The sequence below is a fragment of the Eutrigla gurnardus genome (genome assembly GCF_963514095.1).
Source record: "Eutrigla gurnardus genome assembly, chromosome: 8".
Lineage (NCBI taxonomy): Eukaryota > Metazoa > Chordata > Actinopteri > Perciformes > Triglidae > Eutrigla > Eutrigla gurnardus.
The window spans coordinates 10611272-10631076 of record NC_139922.1 but is presented as its reverse complement, the minus strand read 5'-3'; the positions used below and the strand labels follow the sequence as shown (position 1 = coordinate 10631076).

Here is a 19805-nt window from a genome sequence, read left to right as displayed (position 1 = left end):
GCTACGAATAAAAAAGTTGTTCCTAAACCTCGTTTCCTAATCTCACAAGAAAGGACACAGTATAATGTTTTCAAGGTGCTGCGTGTGTAATGGAAAAGTGATCTGTTGAGTGGTTTAACAGAGGGGTAATTGAATGAATATTTCTTGGATTTGGTTACAAGAGACATTTATTTTGGTTAGGACCCCAACACTGGAGCTCTGTGAACAGATTTATAGGAGTTTGACCTTGTTATTGCAGGATCCGTGCCAGTAAACACTTTTGGTGTCACAAAGACAAATAATTGTGGCCGAATTTCGAGGGAAAGATGAGGTAACCCTAGCCTCTAGCCACCTGTTACTTTCCACTTTTAGTGAGCCTCTATTAGCCTTTTACGGCCACCTGTCGGCCAGACGGGCCGCTGACAGGATTCGAACCCCACACATGTCACTCGCTCTGTGATCAGAGCCAAAGGTTTAATAGGTAACCGAAGAGTACTCTCACACGTCGGTTGTTCCCCTGCTTTGTCCTCACATCCTCCCAACCAGATGTTTGTGAAACAGACTCAAGATAGCAACATGGTTTCCAAATGTGTAAACCAGACAAGAGTGGGCGAGGACACAGCGAGGAGAGGAGCCGCTGCTTGGTGCGACCAAGGAATGTGATCTCATGTTTTTACTTTATTTTGGCAGGGGAACGCACTTCTCTCCCACGTCTCTCCTTTCAGCTCCCGCTCCTCTCTTTCCTAGTGTCCTGTTTCACTCGTGGCTCTTCGCTGCTGTACGAGGACGCGTTTATTTCCAGCTGATATTCAGAGAGTTGTTTTTTTTTCTGCTCCTAAATCATCCCCCCTGTGTGATATCCATTCATTGGGTAATTGCTGGCACCCTGGGTGGGATTGATGCCAGCGTGGGTATTTTTAGGTCAGAGAGGAAGATGATGGGGGTGTTGATTGGACTTCCAGGCTGTAAAGCCATTAGTTGTTGGGACAGCATGTTATGGCAATGAACTGAGTAATTGCCTATTTTGCTGGAGGAACAAAACAAGCAAAGAATTCTATAAAAAAAGTGAACTCATGTTCTTTGATTTAAGCATTTTGGAGACGTTTTTTTTTTCCAGATACGACAGATAGTTAACTCCTCCCTTTCCCCGACTTGAATTCCATGATTTTCATAACAGCCTGTTGTGTTGTGTGCAGTTCCACTCTACATACACCAACTTGTGACCTTTGACCTCTGCTCCTGTTTTGATAATGCAGGCTGTGAGGCAGCGGGGGCGGGTCTTCAGCCGGGCCAGGTCATCCTAAAGGTCAACGGCAACAGCGTCAACCGCGGCGACTACCAAGAGGTCCTGGAGCACTTCAGCGCACAGCACACACACCAGGAGCCTCCCCAGGCGGTGAGGAGACAATCTTTTCTTCATCACGGCAGCTTTTGTCCTTTCTTAGGGGCATTTATTGATTGTGATGGTGTCCAGTCAGTTTTTACAGCTGTTATTTGGATGCAAAGTATTGCCCAAGTGTAGCATCTGTAGGTTTGGAAGTTAATTGGACTGGACTCAGACATGCTCTAACATGATACATTCAGCAACATTAGCATTAGTTAGAGCTTCCTACGGCGACTTAGTGTTTGAAAAGAAAAAAAATATCTGTTTTAAAATCAATCCATCAAGGATTGGTTGAGTGTGATACCAGGGCGACGACACATGACATGTTTTGCTCTGACAGACGTTGGCCTTGTAATCTCAAACATAAATCACTGGCTGACACCTTGTCGCTGTAGGCCACTCGTATGGAGGGTCGGACATTTTCAGCTGGAGATACAAGGACCTGAAAGAAAAGTGGCCCAAAGCAACAAATAAACAACCTGAACTTTCCATTCCTGCTGCCAAGATTTCGAGTATTCTGCTTTCAATGAACAACAGCAGAGTTTTCCTTTAAGAGCTATACGTATTCACATGCTTTACTACATGGCTATCTTTCAATCTGCAACACCCCTGTCTGCTTGTTGGGACATCATGGCTCCAGGCAGTATTTCACAGGGCAGCAGTGAGAGTAGGAGCTCCTTCTTTTCTGTGTCAAGCACATTGTTTTGTTTAGTTTTATTTAGCCTGGACTACTCTTCTGGCAAATCCCCCTGAACAGGCTCAACTGAGCAGCCGTGTGTTGGACGTGTTCCAGTGAATGTTTGCTGGTTCTTTGAGCAGCAGGATACATTACAAGGATGCTGTAGATGTGGCTGACTGCGATGCAATCAGCCCTGATTACCTCGTCAGGAGAAAGGTGTCCGTGTCCACGGGCCATGCAGACATGCTTCACATACTTTCCTTCCAAATCTGTGGAGAAAGTGCAACCACATCTAACATGCTGGTGTATTTAAAAAAAAGCATAGTTAATAAACAGTTTCATTATTTTTCTTTCATGCCCCCTTACCTACAGTTCACTTCCTCCTTTGCTCTTTTCTCAATAATGATTCATTTTTGTGCGTCATAGTAATGTTCATGTTTCCCCCAGTGTCAGTGGGTCTATCGTGCATTTGAGGATGTGGAAGAGCTCCAAGGACAAAGAGGCGCCGGTGAGAAGGAAGAGAGTCCTTTCAGTCCGTATCCAGTGGAGAACGGCTCTGACCACGAGGAGGAGAACGGCACCAATGGGACAGGTGAAACAGTTACAGTTCTGATTCAGGACATTTGAAGGAGTTCACAACTCTATTAATTGTATATTCTAATTTCTAATCATAGTAGATGAACAATAACCAGCAGCAAGTTTAATTTCTGGCCTATTATTTGAGCAAAACACGTTTGAACAGGATTAGTGTTTCTTGGGACTGTGATTTAATATGAACTGTGGCTGCTTCTACTGTGTAGATCAGTTGCAGGCTTGATGTTAAAAGAAAAAAATATCAGTTGCTGCCAAAAACATTACAGCAGAACATTAAGTTCCATTTAAAATGCTATTTTCAGATGACCCCTGAATTCGTCACTGTCAGTAATAAAACGGCCCCAGCAGCAGGTCATTTTGCCGTGATGTATAAAATCCTCTGTTTGAAAGACGGCAGTAGTGACAGGCGTAGGACGTCATCTAGTAACGCTGTGTCGGTGTAAACACACTGCTGGCTGGTTAAGTGTACTTGACAGATGTGTAGCACAATGTGTCATTACTAAATGGATTCATAATATCATTATTTGTCTTTCCAAACTTTGTGGGGGGGTTTTTTGCATCTTAGATGTACAAATAACATTTTTAGGCCATGATTCTACTTTTTTTCTTTTTCTGAGCACTAATCTTGTTTTTTGTAATGGTATATATATCACACATTCTTGATTATAAATGCTTAAATAAATAGCATTTCTGATACCCTGCTAACAGTAAGGTTTGTGCTCTACAGACCACCGGCTGAGCAGACTTTCCCTCTCCAACGAGCTGCCGTTGGTCAGCATGACGGTGGATAACGTCCATCTGGAGCACGGCGTGGTTTACGAATACGTCAGCACCGCCGGCATCAAGAGCCACGTCCTGGAGAAGATGGTGGAGCCCAAAGGCTGCTTCAGCCTCACGGCCAAGGTACTGATTATGTAATTAAGTAATTCATCCGTCCCCGAGGAGGGAATGCAGCACAGGGGTATAAATCATACTGGCATTCATTTATAGCTAAATGTTGTATAATGCCACTTTTCATTTTTATACCAGTTGTTTAAACAGTTGAGAACATCTCAGCTACCAAAATGTAATGTATCCTAGAAAACTTGGCCGTTCCCCAGGTTGCTGGTCGCTGGTATTTGTTCAACTTGCACTACTATGACAGCATGTAAAAGCAACAAAAGGGTATTTTTGGCTTCATGGTGGTTTCGGTTGTTAGTAATGGAAAGCTGGATGTTTAGTTAGATGAAGAACACATTTGCTGCTGCCAGCGATGATCTCCACTAAATGAAGTTTCTAAACTTCGAATGTAGGAGTGATGCATTCTTACCGATGTCTTTTTTGTCTCGACAGATCCTGGAGGCGTTTTCCTGTGATGACGGTCTCTTTGTTCGTAACTGCAGCCAGCTCATCTCCCAGAGTGACCGAGTCGTTACCATGCCTCAGTACGAGTTCAGACAAATCTGTGACACCAAGCTGGAGAGTATCCGACGGCGTATCAGCAGCTACAAGCAGGTAGAGACGCACTTCTCCAGTCTCTGGAACACATCGACATCAGACGAGCAGATCCTATTTTTAATAATAGTTATAATGACAGTTCACTGAAGAATAAGATAAAGTCATCCCTCATCAGTATCCTCGCATTATACCAAAAAGATGCGTTGTCTCTCTTCTTGTCGATGTATCTTATTTTATGGATGCATTAAACTACCTGCATCCATCCATTATCCATCATCGATTACCACTCATCTATATAGACTTACATGACAACAAAAATAATATGATGATAATAGTTGGACCCGAGCATTTGTCCGTAACCTTGGTTTTCATTACTAAAGACAGCAAGAACTTTTTTCAGCTGATGAGAAGAATATTACATTAATTTGTATTCATTTTGTTTACCATAAAGTCCTATTTCTGCTACAATGTTTTACTCTGAAAGGTAAAAGCGTCTCATCGTAAACCTAAATATTGGAGCTGTCTGACGTCTGCCTCCCCCTTTTCACCCAGTTTGCTCTGGAGCTGAGGAACAAGGCGTGGCCCTCCTTCAGGCAGGCCGGCGTTCGCCCTCACCCGCTGGGCTGCATGGACTTCGTCCCCACCAACTGCCACGTCAACTTCATGCAGGTCTCGTACCCCAAGAGCACGACCTCGGCCGGCAGGACTTTCAGCATCCGCTTCGGGCGCAAGAACTCCCTGTATGGCCTGGACCCTGACCAAGGTAGAGGGGACGCACGTACAGTATCCACACCAGAGATGCATTCCCTTCCTCATACCACAGCTTAACCCACTTAAACCCAGCACCAACATTCTGACTAATTACCCTCCGAGACCATTTAAGTCCCGCAGGACAGAGAAGGTAATGTCAACCCCCGGACTCCCACAGCAGCCAAAAGGCCTCGGCAAGGATTCCCACAGTAAATTAGATGAGTGGTTCCCCATTAAGACTCCATTAGCCTGAGGCCGTACCCATGTTATTGACGAAGAGAATGATGTCAGAAAAGAGACGATGCCTCCAGGCAGCATCGGAATGTGTGTCATTCACTCAAAGTTGAGAGACAGCGAAAGTGAGAGATTCTGAGCGGGATTGGAAAGGAATGTTGCCATATAATAGTTTCAAGCATCCTGCCGTCTGTCTGTATGGCCCGCAGCTTGATATTAATTACGAGTGTTTAGGCTGAACTCCTCACTGTCACTGCTCCTCTCAGCAACCAGCTGCAGCTCTGACATCTGCCCTGCAGTTGTACCGTCGAGAAGTTCCACTCAGCGTGCGTTCAGCCGGCTCGACCAGCCAACAGCAACGGAGACGACGTTTCCTCCAGTGACAGAAAGTCTTTGCAAGTCTTTAGTGTCGCAATCACAAACGGAGTTAATTATATAAAATATCCTGTGCTAACACCGTACCCCCGATCTTAAAGCAATGCATGGAATGTACATTAAATGTATGAGGGCTTCTCTATTTAATCCTAATGTGGGTTCATTGCAAGAACTTGATCTGTCTGCAGTTCTGGGACGTCTCGGGTTATTGCAGCTTAGTCTGGCTTTCAACCCGAGTAATCAGTTTTGCATCCTGCTCTTGCCGTGCATATCGGTTGCATAAGTGCCCTTTAAGACGTCGTTTTTCATCAAAGAGTGTTATTTCATGGGCTTTGGAACATCTGGGCTAGATAATGTAATAACTGTGTTTATTCTCCTATTCTTTCCCGTCCTGTAGCACAACTCAACCCCATGTCCCACACGCAGCACTGTGTGACCAGCATGGGAGCTCCTTCCTGGAGCTGCTCCGGCCTGGAAGGGGACGAGGCGGAAGGCAGCGGGGACGTGAGCGTGGATGGAGGCGATGGGCTGAACGGTCGGCGGAGCGGCCATGGGGAAGGCGGGTTGAGCTTCCTGCTCAAACAGGAAGACACAGAGACCCAGGACGCCTACATTCACTTATACAGCCGCCTGGACGTCGCTGTGAGGGAGATGAGGCAGTATGTCGCTCAGATTGATGTGTAAGTAAAGCCATTAAGATTCTACACCACTGGCTGATTTGATCCTCACTTTAATAGGACTGGTTTTACTTTATGAGTGTTTACTCATATCCATTCAGATATTAGCATTCCACTGGTGTTTATATGGGAGTAGACTATTTCTGTAGCCTTCACAGTGACATTTAGAGATCTCTGCATAAAAAGCTGGGAGCTGTTTTCCCCACAGAAGCCTCCCGAGGCTGTCCGTCAGCCTCTCTTTGTCTGTCTGTCCTTTGCCTTGTTTAAAGCTGAGGATTTACACAAGGAACATTCTTCAGGCCCAAAATATTTATGGGCCGGGCCCGGCAGAGGAACAGGGAGCGAGGCCAGGGTAACTTCAAGTCAAAGAGACACGTATTGTGTCTGTGCAGAGGAAGGGGTGTGACAATATCAATGTGTTTGATTGTGAAGGTGTGTGAGCACAGTGGATGGTAATATAAATATGAGCATTATAGTGTGTTGACATAATTGGAATGGTTTGATTTTAATATACTTTAGATCTCTAAAGCTATCAATACATTGTATCTATTTAAAATATATATGTAGTACAAAAATATATTGTACTATGCTCTAAAATGTGTTGTTAGTGACACATCATTAGCCATATTGTGTTAAATGTGTCGTAAAATGTAACTTTTATTTCCCCCCATAGCCTCTTGTCGTCCATCACGGAGCCTACGCAGCTCCAAGGGGAGGGGGGCGAGCCCCCGGTTTACGAGCCAAGTCAGCCCCCCTCTCTGGCCCCCTGCGAGGACGGCTGCGACCAGGACAAAGTGGAGCAAGGTGGCATTAAACGGGTCTGTTTCAAGGTGAATGAGGAGGACCAGGAGGACTCGGGTCACGACACGATGAGCTACAGGGACTCCTACAGGTAAACCCACGTTCTCAAGCTGATATTTGAATGTGACCTCTCAATTCTCCGGCTCAGGAAGTAACTTTGGTTTCAAACTGAGACCAGAGTAATAATTTAGACTCACACAATGCACTGCCTGGTATGAAGCCAAATTAATTGTCATCTCGATCTATATTTACCTTTTTATAACACCGTCGTATTAAAACACTCACTTGTGTCACAACTGGGTTTCTAACTGACGACTCTATAAAGCATGAACGTTATTCAAAGTCCCTCTCTGACTCTACGAAGCCAAAATGCTCATTTCCCCCGTTTGGAGGCTGAAATTCATTCCAGATGCCAACATTTCTCTGAGATCGAGGGCTAAAAATGACTTCAAAATGTTTTGGTCAGATCTGCTTATGTCATTGGCTTGTTGTGAGTTCATTCAGCTCTTTCTGCCTGTGTGCGAGTGTGTATGTGTGTGTGTGTGTGTGTGTGTGCATGGTTCGCTGGGCAGTGCTCCACGGAGCCACACCCTCCACCACCCACTAAGATGTAGTTATTGGTTGTCGGTGTGGCGGGCTGGTGTATAATACAGCCAAATGTTTGGGGCGCGGCCTCCCCACCCGCTCTGTCATTAAGGCCCCGGCCACGCCATGTGAAACGCGACGACCTCATCGCAATGAAATGCAACGGAGAAATTTGGGCTGCACACACACACACACACACACACACACACACACACACACACACACACACACACACACACACACACACACGGTGGGGTGTTTACTCAGGGTTCAGAAGCCCAGTGGAAAAAACAACTCTGCCCCAGGTAGCAGTATAAGGCTGTACAGTGAATGTGGATGAATCATCCCACTTGTGATGAAAAATGCTACTGTGTTACAGTGGATGCTGTTTTTTTTTGGGAGTCTTGCTTTCAGACATTGAAGCTCGAGGTGTTGACAGACCACAGCAGAGCTGAGCAGTCGGAGGTTACTGTCTGAGTGCAGCTTGTGTGAGGATGAGGACAGAAGAGGGGGGGTCAGATACAGAAAGAAACAAGTAGATAAGAGTGTGTGTGTGAAGAGATCATAATCAAGGAGTGTTTGTTGTAAACTCTGGTCCAGTCTGTCCGTCATAAATCTGTGTGTGACCCCGTGAAGACCTTTTTGTCTTGTATTGAGACGAGTGTGTCCAGGTCCAGCTGAAACAGATTACAGTTTGCCTCCAGACACCAGAATGCAGCTCAAGTGACAACCTGTGATTGATGGCTTCACATTTCAAATAGTCCTCTTCATCTCGTCTGTTTCCTCAAAGAGGAGCCTCCTCAACACCGATCCACTACAGACTGACTTTTGAGTTCTTATCTTCCTTTAGCCAACCATCTTACTGGAGATATATTGCACTACTGTCCATATGAACCTCCATTTTTAGAGATAAAACATTCCAGCTTAAACACATTGTGCAAGTCTAATTCGTTGCCAGTTATTTGATATTTGTATGCTTTTACTGATTAAGCTGTTTAACATCCACATTTGTTTCACTATTTTCATAGTTCCTCCTCAGTTTCTCCTGTGCAATGCATTGTGGGACATCAGCAGCACACTCAAAATTCAAGTGGTTTTAGTCTGCGTGCTGGTATCGTTTTTATCATCCTTCATTTACGTCATGTTTCCACCGTGAAAACTGAATATAGACTGTATAGAAACGGGGCAGGGTTAGGTGATCGGTTTTCACTGGATCCCACTGTGTACTCGTGTGTGTTTGTGGTTTAGGTTTAGGTCCGAGCCGCAACTGCAAGCGGGATAATTGTCACAGCGGTGCTCACACACTTTTGGCAGGAGGTGTGTGGCTAAATTTAGAAGTCAAAATCTCTTTTGTGTATGTGAGACAAAGATGCCTCTGAATGGAGCCAGAAAGCACACCTACCCAGAAGCAGATCGCCAGAGGGGGAATCATACAGGACACATAGGGAGAGTTGTTGGTATATTTGGCAACAAAATAAGAGAAAAGCAATGGGAGGCCTGCAGTACACAGAGAGGGAGGAAAAACTACAAAGACAAAAAGTTGGATTTACTTAAATGTGTACACATGTATTAGTATGAGTGTGTTAGTCAGAGGAGAATTCAAGCCAAACTCCTAAAAGATGGTTATATTAACTCTGCCCATAATTGTAGCAGCTCTGCGGCAGCCAAACCCCCCTTTCCACCACAAACACACACACATTCACACACAGGGGACCACAGAATCACCCGGCAGGTGATATTCGCCGCGTTGTCATCCTGCCAAGTCGGGTAACAAAGCCAGTGTTGTTGTTTGGTAGCTGCTAGTTGCTCATAGGCTCTTGGCCATGCTGGTAATTCAGCTTATGAATCATCCAGAGCTGCTCCGAGGGGATGGCGAGGGTGCTCCCTTGAAGCCGTGTATAATTTGAGTCCCATAAATCGTCCACATGCTCCCGGTAATCATGTTGAATCACGTAGACGTAGGATTGTAAATACCAGACTATGGCGTTTTATAAACCTCAGGCAGGTTTAAAGTTCCAGTATGAAGGGAAACACTGGCGGCGCTAAAGGAACGCGCGTTTGTGTAAATAGGTGATCTCGTGTTTAAGTCAAATGTGTCGGATGTGTGGGACGATGCAGCGACTGAACGCTTCTCTGTGTAAACCAGCAGCGGTTGTTGCTGTGTGAAGCGTTTAATTACCTTTGGTCTCACTGTAAATCACAAAAGGCATTTACAATCAGAAGGATTATTTGGCAGCATAATTACACGACGCAGCTTTCCAAATCCTCTCCGTGGTTTAAGAAGGCAATTCACCCTTTGCTTCATTATGCATTTTAAAACTGTGTGCATGTGTGTGTGTGTGCTTTATTACAGCGAATGCAACAGCAACAGAGATTCAGTCCTGTCCTACACCAGCGTGCGGAGTAACAGCTCTTACCTCGGCAGTGATGAGATGGGATCAGGTAATAAACACACATCTTCTAGCTCTCGCTAGATTATCGGACCTTTCATCAACAGCGACACATTTTCTATTGTCTTGTACTCCAATGCACGTTGGATTCCATGTGAACCAGTAATCAGTTAGGAAACCAACAAGCCAAAACCAGAACAAAAAGACAACAGCGTTAAGTGAACTCAGCATAAACAACACGAGCTAGACCGAAGCAAACAACATGTTTCCAGAGTGTCAAACAAAGTCAAGTCGTAACGGATGCTTGGATAAAGAAAACTATCTGGCGTTGCCAACTAGTGACTCCTTTTTAGTTTGTGTGAATGTTGATCATATGTCAGGCTTTTCAGAACGCCAAAACAGAGAAATGCTGCAGATATTTCTTGGCGGTGACTGTGGTCAGATATTCTAGACGCAACATTTTAATAACACCACATCGCCACATCTCTATTCTCTGAGCCAAGTATGTGTCCACTGCTGTTTATCACTTTGTTTTTTATACCAGCGTTAAGTCTGAGATAGTCTCCAACCAGGCTTTCTATTGCAATGATTTATGAGCCTTCATCCTCTCTAATCTGATTCATCAGAATTAACATTAAAACAGATGGATAGAAACATGTTTAATAAGTGCAGACAAAAAAAGAACGCAGGCATCCAAAACGTGCACAAACTGTTATTGTTGTTGTTTCCGGCTGCTAGGGGACGAGCTGCCGTGTGACATGAGGATCCCCTCGGACAAACAGGACAAGCTGCACGGCTGCCTCGAGCACCTTTTCAACCAGGTGAGCTCAGTTTGAGACGTTTTGTGTAGCCGCTTACAAAAACCCTCACTTCCGTCTAATTGAACAGAAAATCACAGTAATCTTTAGTCCTAAACTACACCTTGGAAGACGTGAGGACTTTCTGGGATTAGATTTCAAACAAAAACATAGGGACACAGAAACACACACATGGCAGCGTTACTCCCCCCCACCACCACCACCACCATCGGCAAACCATTTGGAACAGATGATTGTGATAGTAATCAGTCAGCATCTGGGCTGAGTTACCTCGAGGAGCTCTCTGTCCTCTGGTCAGGATCCTAGTTTTCTCTCTCATCTTTCTCTTGACCTCCTTTCTCTTCCCCCCCCCCCCCCCCCCCCCCCCCCCTCTTCCTCTGTTTCTCCTCACACACGCACGCAGACTTTGCACTAATTTGTGGACTCAGTTAAAAGACCATCCAGCCATCTTTTCGTCTCCTCTTACCAGCAAATTGAATGTCCCTCGGCGGCCCCGTGGCTCTGCTCACACTGCTCTCGATGTGAACAGCAGTTCAGGGAGGCCGTGTTGTTGTTGTGAATGCTGAAAGACCCATGATGTGATCGAGTGTGTGTGTTTGCATGACACAGAGAAAGGAGGAAGCTGGAAGAAGATGAGGGATGACGAGTGTGTGTGCTTTTATTTCTGCACACAGGTCGAGTCCATCAACAGCCTACTCAAAGGACCTGTCATGACCAAGGCCTGTGACGAGACCAAGCACTTTTACTCCGACCACAACCAACCAGGTACATTATCGTGTGTGTGTGTCTGTTTACTGCTAGAGGGCGTGTCGTCACGCTGCTGTTTACATATAACAGAAAAACACTTTTATGTTTTATGTTTAACAGAGTTTCGGCAAACAGAAGATTGGACTGTTCGTTGTCGTTACATTATCCACAAGAACATCCAGGAGGACCCTTGGAACCTGCCCAACTCCATCAAAACCCTGGTGGAGAGCCTGCAGAGATTTGTGGACGGTGAGTGGAACACACACACACACACACACACACACACACACACACACACACACACACACACAGACACACACTCGCATGATGGATTACAGGTACAGTCAAAGTCATCCCGTCTCGTTTTCCCTCTGCCTCCACAGATGGAAAGAACCAGCTTCTCCTGGCTCTGCTGAAGTGCACAGGTAGAGTAACAAGTCCAAACCGGCTCATATTCAGGGCAAAGTGCCAGTGAATAATCAAACTAGACCAAAGCCAATTCTAATTTTCACTAAAATTACCAGAAGATGTGTCAAGAGAGGCCATGTGATCAGGCAGCCGAATTCAGGCTTAAGCAACAGGAAACGTCTCACAACTGGAGTATTTTAAATGATTCCAACAGTTTGGTGCAAATTAGATCATCCGTCATCTGAAAAGACATCTGCAGCTCCTTAAGACATCTTCAAAGGTTATAAAATTACAACCAACGCGTCAAGTTTACAATATCATTGTTTTTTCTTTGTCAAATCATTTTTGAAAAGTGCACGACTAGTGTTGTATTAATAATAAACAGCCTAATATGATATCCCCATGTAGGTACGTTTATTTCATCTGCTTCTCTATTACACAAGATAAAGCAGATGTTTACATATTGTTTCTAAAATAATCAAATGATTCTAAAAAGTCTTTTATTCAGCTTTATTTCCTGGATCAGGCACATTTCCAGCTTGTGTTTGTACAGAGATGAGGGTTGGTGTCAAAGCGCATGACGCTCCAGACACTTTGATCTGTGCACAGTGGCATATGGTGCTAGTTAATGGGAGATATGCTCTCAGGGGATGCAGGCTAATGGAATAAAGTATATGTACTGGAGCACCTTCAGGACACGTCTAATGAGGAAGGTTACAGCGTGGTGGAGGTGGTTTACCCTCTTCTGCCCGCTGATCTTAAACCCCATAATCTGCCCCCGTTGTACCCCCTCGAACTCCTTCCATCACTCCCTCACATCAAACTTCCTCGCTCTCCAACACCAGACACCTCTCTGCAGCTGCGACGGGACGTGATCTTCTGCCAGGCGGCGACGGGGGCCCTGTGCACGCTGGCGGAGCAGCTGCTGGCGGCGCTGCGGTCGCGCTTCAACAACGCCGGCGAGTACCAGGAAGACGGCAAGGAGACCAGCCGCAAGTGGCTGGAGCAGATATCGGTCATCGGCGTGCTGTTGCACTTCCAGTCCACTCTAGCGCCACACCTGGTGAGCACAGACTCTCTGCTTTCATTGGACAACAAGGTGCATGGGTTTGCTTTTGTGATGCTTTATAAATTGGATTGCATTGCTTTTCAAAATAAAAGCATCGTCAAGATGTTGCGGCTGTCCCTTTTGTGTCCATGTGTCTTCATGGTTTTCTAGCGACGCAGCTGTCTTCTCTTGCATGGCTTCTTGCTGTTGCAACTCTCCTCCTGGTGTGACTTCTGAGCTTTTCTGTTCTCCTCTGGCAGAAAGAGGAGCGCACCATGCTGGAGGACACCAAGGCGGCCCTGTTGGATTTGGACAAAGTCACTGTGTTCTTCAGGCAACTGGAGGACGAGTGTCTCATCGCAAGTAAGAGACTCCATCAACAAAGACCGACTTTGCCCATTCATACCACACTGCTGCTAACGAGCAGCTGTATGGTTCGACCAGCTCTCAATAAAGTTCCATTATGTGGATGTATGGTAGCCATTCAGGGGGAAATTGCCGTTTTATCATGGCAGATTTCATTTTCTTTTCAGCGGCGAGTGAGTGAATAGGGAGCTAAAACAACACTAGAATGGCTCCATAAATCATCTTAAACAATGGCGGAGCTTGCGGTCTCATGAAGTCCTTGCTGTCCTTGTGTCACAGATGAAATGGCCCCTGCCATGGGCATCATTCATGTGCTGCTCTGACACACATGTAATAGCAACACCTATGGAAGCACCCATAGATATACACACACGGCAATAAGCAGGCGAGAGCACTGCAGCTTGGAGTGAGGATGCACCGCAGGTTGCAGGGCACTCTGAGCATCTCGACATGACCCGGGCGCATTTGTGCCTTTTAATAACCTCCGTATCTGTATTCACTGAAGGTACAGATACAAAAGGCGACTGCATCCTGAATCACTTCTCTCTTTTCAGCGGCCTCAATATGGCCGGCAGAGATTGCCGCTCAAAGGAAAAGCACAACATGCACTTCCCATTTTAGGAGGCCGAGCAGCGGATGAAGCGGGGATTTGCTCTCATAGGTTGGCTCTTGGCAGCAGAAAGGATTTAGCGGACACATGGCATGCATGCATTCTGCATGAACATGCAAAACCAACGTATGCACATATTGACTGGGTCCTTCTTAATGTATTTAGATTCAGTATGTAAGACAGGCATGTAGAGATGTAAACAGAGTGCAGACATTGATGTTAAAACCGTTCTTTAACCAATCTGCTTTACTGAACTTGCATTTTACATCCAGACTGCTGCGGTGCAGGCAGATTGGTTTGTGGCGGCAGCGTCCATTGTATGATATTGATTAGCTAATAGTGTCTTCAGCAAGCTGGGAGCTTTCAGTGGGAGTAGAGTCGTGTAAGCACCAGAGAGTCTGAGGCCCCAGAGTTCAGCCTGAAGCATCACAGCCAATTCCACAGGATTATGGCTTGATGGCTTCTCTGGGATAGATCCTGACCCTAGGGTCGCTCAGTAAAGGTCACCGTTTCCATTTTCTAAGAGCTGCTTGCGTGCTCCAGTCAGAAACCGCTTTAAATTATAAATGATTACTAGTCATGTATTGTTTGTAGAAGTAGAAAAGGTTGCTGCTTTGCATAGAAGTGATACAGAGATGACAAATGAGTTTCAGCTACAAATGTTTTGGTGCAGAAAGATGGAATAAATGTACAAATGTCTGTCCATATGTCCTTCACAGTGATGTGGACACGGCTGATGAGATTTTCACAAACTGTAAAAAAAAATGTATTCTGTTGCTTTTAAAAAATAAATCTCATCCCAGCTTTGTGTTCGCCTGTAGCTTTAATGAAATCGACTTCTGGCAGGACGGAGTTTGTGAAACTTGTGCAGCAGATTTCATGAAATCCTGCAAATGATTTGAAATAGTTATCAATCATTGTGTGTCTGCTGTGCTTTAATGGCTGGAAACTGTTAGACTGTTCTGGAGAACGTTAGTAGTGATGCACAGGTGTTATTTTTCTGTTCATTGTCAAATGTCACTCTTCACTCTGGAGTCATCGATTTTAATAGCCCTTCATCATGCTCCCATTCTCATTTGTTGCCAAACAGTCCTGTTAACGCCTCTCCTGTGTGTGTGTGTGTGTGTGTGTGTGTGTGTGTGTGTGTGTGTGTGTGTGTGTGTGTGTGTGTGTGTGTGTGTGTGTGTGTGTGTGTGTGTGTGTGTGTGTGTGTGTGTGTGTGTGTGTGTGTGTGTGTGTGTGTGTGTGTGTGTGTGTGTTGCAGACACACCAGTGTGTTACCAGGTGGAGGGCAGCCGACAGGCCCTGAGGGTCACCCTGTACCTGGACAGCTGTCACTTCAGTGAGCTGCCCACCCGCCTGCAAAACGGAGGCAGCCTGAAGCTCCACACCGTCCTCTTCACCAAGGGTGAGACTGGGCGGACTGACACGATGAGGAACCTGGAAGCAAAGAGTGTTAGATAAATTAGTATAACACAACAGTTTGTCTGGGTGTTGTTCCTTTTGAAAAAACAACAAAGCAGTCATTTTATACAGAATTTTAATGACGCTAATAAAAAAGAAACAATATCAAAGAGTCTGACTAGCAAGTTAAATGTTGATGTTTACAATTTTTGAATACTCATAAATGCTCATCACACTGTTAATGGGGCTCAATGGGTTCGAATTCATGGAGCGCTGTATTGACCACAGAGGGCATATCACTTCTATACACTGTACATCGAATGATATCATTTAGAAACACTCTCGGTGCATCGTGCTGCCGCTCATACATTCACATTTCCTGAAAGCTTTACATGCTTTTAAAAGTTAGACTGAAGCCTTTTATTGACCATTGAAGATGCTTGACCTTTGCGCTCTCCTTTGCTGCCGTGCACCTCCTTGTTCTCCATCAGTCTCAGCTGACCTGCTGTGAATGGATAGCGTCAGGCATCATGCCTGTCTGCAAAATAGCCATTCATTTTCCATAGACAAGTGCCAGTTGGAACACTAACCCAATGAGAGCTCATATTGTTTGTGTGTACTTGAGCTAAGTGCCATGGCTCCATGGATGAACATTGCCACCTACTGGAAGGAATTCTTTACTGCAGGTTCAGGGGAAGTGTAGTGATACTGCAGATGCTGAAGTTTGTTGTGTAAGTGTTGCCAAATCTCATATGGAAAGGAAATCCTCTAAAATAATCATGGGCAGTCCTCCCCCTTTTCCAAATATGATTCTAGAGTCGAGCCTGTTTGAGTCTGGCTGGATCGGATGGGTTTGGTGTTCAGAGTTAATGATAAAATGATGTTTGTCAGTCTAAGTCAGCATAATGAGGAGGTTTGAAGATGTGAGGCCGTGATGATATGCGATCACATAAACGTGCGCCCACGCCTGTTTTCTCCAGCACTGGAGCGTCCGGAGGGAGTGTCCCAGCAGGACTTTGCAGCTGTGGAGGAGTTCCAGCAGCGCACCAACGCCGTCTCACTAGAGAAGGTCAAGGCCTACTACCGCAGACTCAGGTACGCTACTGCATCACAGCCCTCACTGGCACTGGGGTGTGTTTCACCTTAAAGGGAGAGTTGACCCCGTGTGGCTGCGAGTAAGCAGAAACTACGCTTTGATTGCAGTTTGAACACATTTCAAGGTCCAGAATGTTTCAAGGTGGGAACTGTATCATTTATCTAGATCCGTCCCAGTGGCTCCTTTACTAACAACGGCTTGTGTCGTTTTGTTTTTCAGACAGCCTGAGTAATTTTTTGCTGATTTATTAAACTGCTTTGTATATGAATTTGGTTAGCAGGTCTGAAAGATAAATATGATAATCATACTTTTTAGATATCATACGTGCAAAATAACAATATGTTGACAGTAAATCCTCGTATAACAGAACTGTATTTATGTAGCAATTTCAGTTTACATTGTTGCATATATGTTTTCTTATTTGATTGTTATTGGTTATACAAATTCATGTTTTTAATAGCCTATTAATATGGCCATGGTTTCTGATGAGTGTTCATTAATTGCCAGGAAATGACTCATGTCGCATCAATAAGTAATGAAATATGTACTGTATCAGATGCATATTCTATAAAGTGAAGGTACTCTAGATGACTCACCTCTCACACAGCGTGAGTCACAGGAGAGAAATCTGTAGATTTCCAACAAGATGGAACTAGATATGTTTTTTATCCCGGCAGGGCTTTCTATTTGGAGAAGTCCAACCTCCCAACAGACTCAAACACCACAGCAATGAAGATAGACCAGGTAAATATACACTTATTCTGATACATGATCCATCTTTTGCTTTTGCTGTCTACATTACATGTGTGGCCTTTTATCACACAACTATATCCTGTTCTTGTGACGTGAGTCCATTTTTTATATAATGTTGTGACTCAATATAAATGCAAGCACAGATACTGGGCCTTGAAGTTAGAGACCTTCAACCAAGTGTTTCAAAAGTAAGATGAACTGGTGTCCTGTTCCCTTTACTGGGAACCACTCCCCCCCCCACCCCACCCCACACACACACACACACCACCCCACCCAGTACACACTAGTCGCTCCCCTATTAACTCCAACTAACCTCAACACTTTCATTTCAGCAATAATTAGATTAGAAAGAAAATTCTCGTGTCCCACACTGACTGTAGCTGAACTAGATTCCAGCGATTAAAACTGAATAGAACATAGTTTCCGTATCTAGAGCCCTGTTCTCAGGTTTTCATTGTTTTTCTAAAGAAACCCTGCAAAGACCTCTTTGTGTTATGTTTTGCTGGTGCACCATCTTAACAAGTCAGTAAAAATCAAAATGTTCCCAAAAGAAATTGTATTTTCTCTCTGATTTAAAGGGACAGTTCACCCCAAAATCAAAACTATATATCGACATAATCCTTTGTTTTGAGCAGTTCCATGTTTGTGGTGAATGAAAATAGTTCCTACGTGAAACTGCTCACAACAAGGTGTGTGGATTATCTGAGTAACCAGGTCATGATTTGTGGAAAGTGACATTTTTGGGGGGCGATTTGAGCATTCAAAGCCATATGGTAGTCCCATTCATTACTCTACAGCCAACATCTCCAAAACTAGGCAACTCAGACCAAAACGGTCCAGATTGATGAATAGCAGGTAAGAGTGAAAATATGTATTTCTGATTTTGGGGTGAACTTTCCCTTTACTTGATATTACTGGAAGTATTCCACCATTTTTTAATAATATTAGCACTTGCCTTGAGAAAACTGCTGGAACTGAAGAAACAACATAGGAAAAAAGTTAGTTATTAAATACAGCTTGAGTCTAAATGACTTGGTAAGATGGCCACTTCTACCATACAGTACTGAGACTTCTTGTTAGTAGTGCATTCAATCAGTGAGCCTCTCCAACCGTCACTGTCTCCTCCTCATAGCTGCTGCGACCTCTCAACACACTGGACGATCTTTGTCGACTAATGCAGTCTTACGTCAACGTGCGCCCCAATGCACAAGGCCACCCGTCGGGTGTCAGCGTGCTGTGCGTGTCCTCTGAGCTGTGTAACCGGCTGGGAGCCTGCCACATCACCATGTGTGGTACCGGCATGCAGAGGTCAGCCCGGCATCACACCCACATTATTGTTCTGCTTGTGTAAGACCCTGATGGTCAGCCGGTTCTAAGTGCAGCTTTGCCTCACTGTTTTCTGAGCTAAATGCAGCACTGACCTCCTCACCTCTTTGTTCTTTGCAGATGTACCTTTAATGTGACACTGGAGCAGGCGATGATCTTAGCCAGGAACCACGGTCTGATGCCGCGCTGCATCATGCAGACCATGGATATAATGCGCAAACAGGTAAAGCTCAGGGGCAGTTGATCTCAGACTGAGACTCCTCAGGGTACTGTATGAGCTCACTACAAATCTAAAAAAAACACCTTTTTGTTCATTTAAAAAAATTACATTTTGTTTGGAATGATTGGTTTGGCCAGCAAAACATTTGAAATGTTGACAATAATATTGTCTTGGTACACATTTATGAAAGTTGATAATCACGGCCCAATTCCCTAAAGAGTTAACATGACACAAAAAATCAAATCATCAAATAATAATCTGTGCTTTACACGATGTCCCCTCAGCATATGGTTTTCTCTTTTTCCAGGGAGCAAGAGTTGAGCTGTCTGCTAAAAACCTCAAGGTAATGGACCAGATGCCTCCATCATTCCCAAGGTACGGTGTTAAACCATTTCCAGGCACCTCTTCAGCACATGACTGCGTGTACAGTCGTAGACGAGGCAGACGTTCCTCATTTCAGGGTTGTTTTTTCTGTCTTTTACAACAGGCTCTTCAAGCTGTGTTTGCCGCCCTCAGATGGAGAATTCTAAGAAAACCGTCACTTCAGCGAACTCATCAGAGAAAGGGTGAATGTGAAATAGGAAGACATGATAAGAGATGACCATAACAAAAAGAGTCTCACCGCTTTCTTTCCAAGAGACACACCCGTTGCCCCCCCCCGCTGCCCCGCTTACACAGGGATTAATCCACCATGGATACCACTAGAGTCTTCAGTGCTAAGTACAGGCTGATCAACGCTGTACAAGTGACTGACTGCAGTTGCCAGGAGCATCTACAGTGAGACTGGTGCAGCCTGAAGCTCCAGACTATTCATGTACTGTTATACTGGCAAGCCACCCACATAGAAGTAGTGTCGCTTTGGCTGTCTGTCTACACAAAACTGACAACTGGTGCAAAATGTTCACAACCCAAGTGAAAGGGAGATGTCAGTTCGAGGCGTCCTGCAGAAGACGTCTGCGATGATCACGCTCCGAACCGAGCGGTTGTTATTAACTGGATTAACCAAACTACCTATAGCCGACTGGCATCCTAAATGCACGTTATCCGTTTTTTGCCTTGGACTGCAACTCCAGAGAGCTGTCTCTCTCTCTCTCTCTCGGTTTGGGCTGGTGTTCCCCAGGACT

The 19805-nt window shown here is 45.0% G+C and overlaps 1 protein-coding gene across 1 annotated transcript in view; it reads left to right on the top strand.

Moving 5' to 3' along the window:
- prex1 (phosphatidylinositol-3,4,5-trisphosphate-dependent Rac exchange factor 1) overlaps positions 1-19799 on the top strand; it is a 69742-nt gene extending 49943 nt beyond the window's left edge. The window contains exons 20-40 of the mRNA XM_084015225.1: positions 1236-1375; positions 2490-2634; positions 3364-3539; positions 3969-4130; positions 4626-4836; positions 5830-6112; positions 6783-7001; positions 9849-9937; positions 10624-10706; positions 11378-11468; positions 11571-11699; positions 11834-11875; positions 12704-12921; positions 13167-13269; positions 15147-15290; positions 16267-16381; positions 17060-17126; positions 18268-18443; positions 18582-18684; positions 18989-19056; positions 19169-19799. Of these exons, the coding sequence (XP_083871351.1) occupies positions 1236-1375; positions 2490-2634; positions 3364-3539; positions 3969-4130; positions 4626-4836; positions 5830-6112; positions 6783-7001; positions 9849-9937; positions 10624-10706; positions 11378-11468; positions 11571-11699; positions 11834-11875; positions 12704-12921; positions 13167-13269; positions 15147-15290; positions 16267-16381; positions 17060-17126; positions 18268-18443; positions 18582-18684; positions 18989-19056; positions 19169-19211 (2807 nt within the window). The 3' untranslated portion in view covers positions 19212-19799. The remainder of the gene's footprint in view (positions 1-1235; positions 1376-2489; positions 2635-3363; positions 3540-3968; positions 4131-4625; positions 4837-5829; positions 6113-6782; positions 7002-9848; positions 9938-10623; positions 10707-11377; positions 11469-11570; positions 11700-11833; positions 11876-12703; positions 12922-13166; positions 13270-15146; positions 15291-16266; positions 16382-17059; positions 17127-18267; positions 18444-18581; positions 18685-18988; positions 19057-19168) is intronic.
- The last annotated feature ends 6 nt before the right edge of the window (positions 19800-19805 follow it).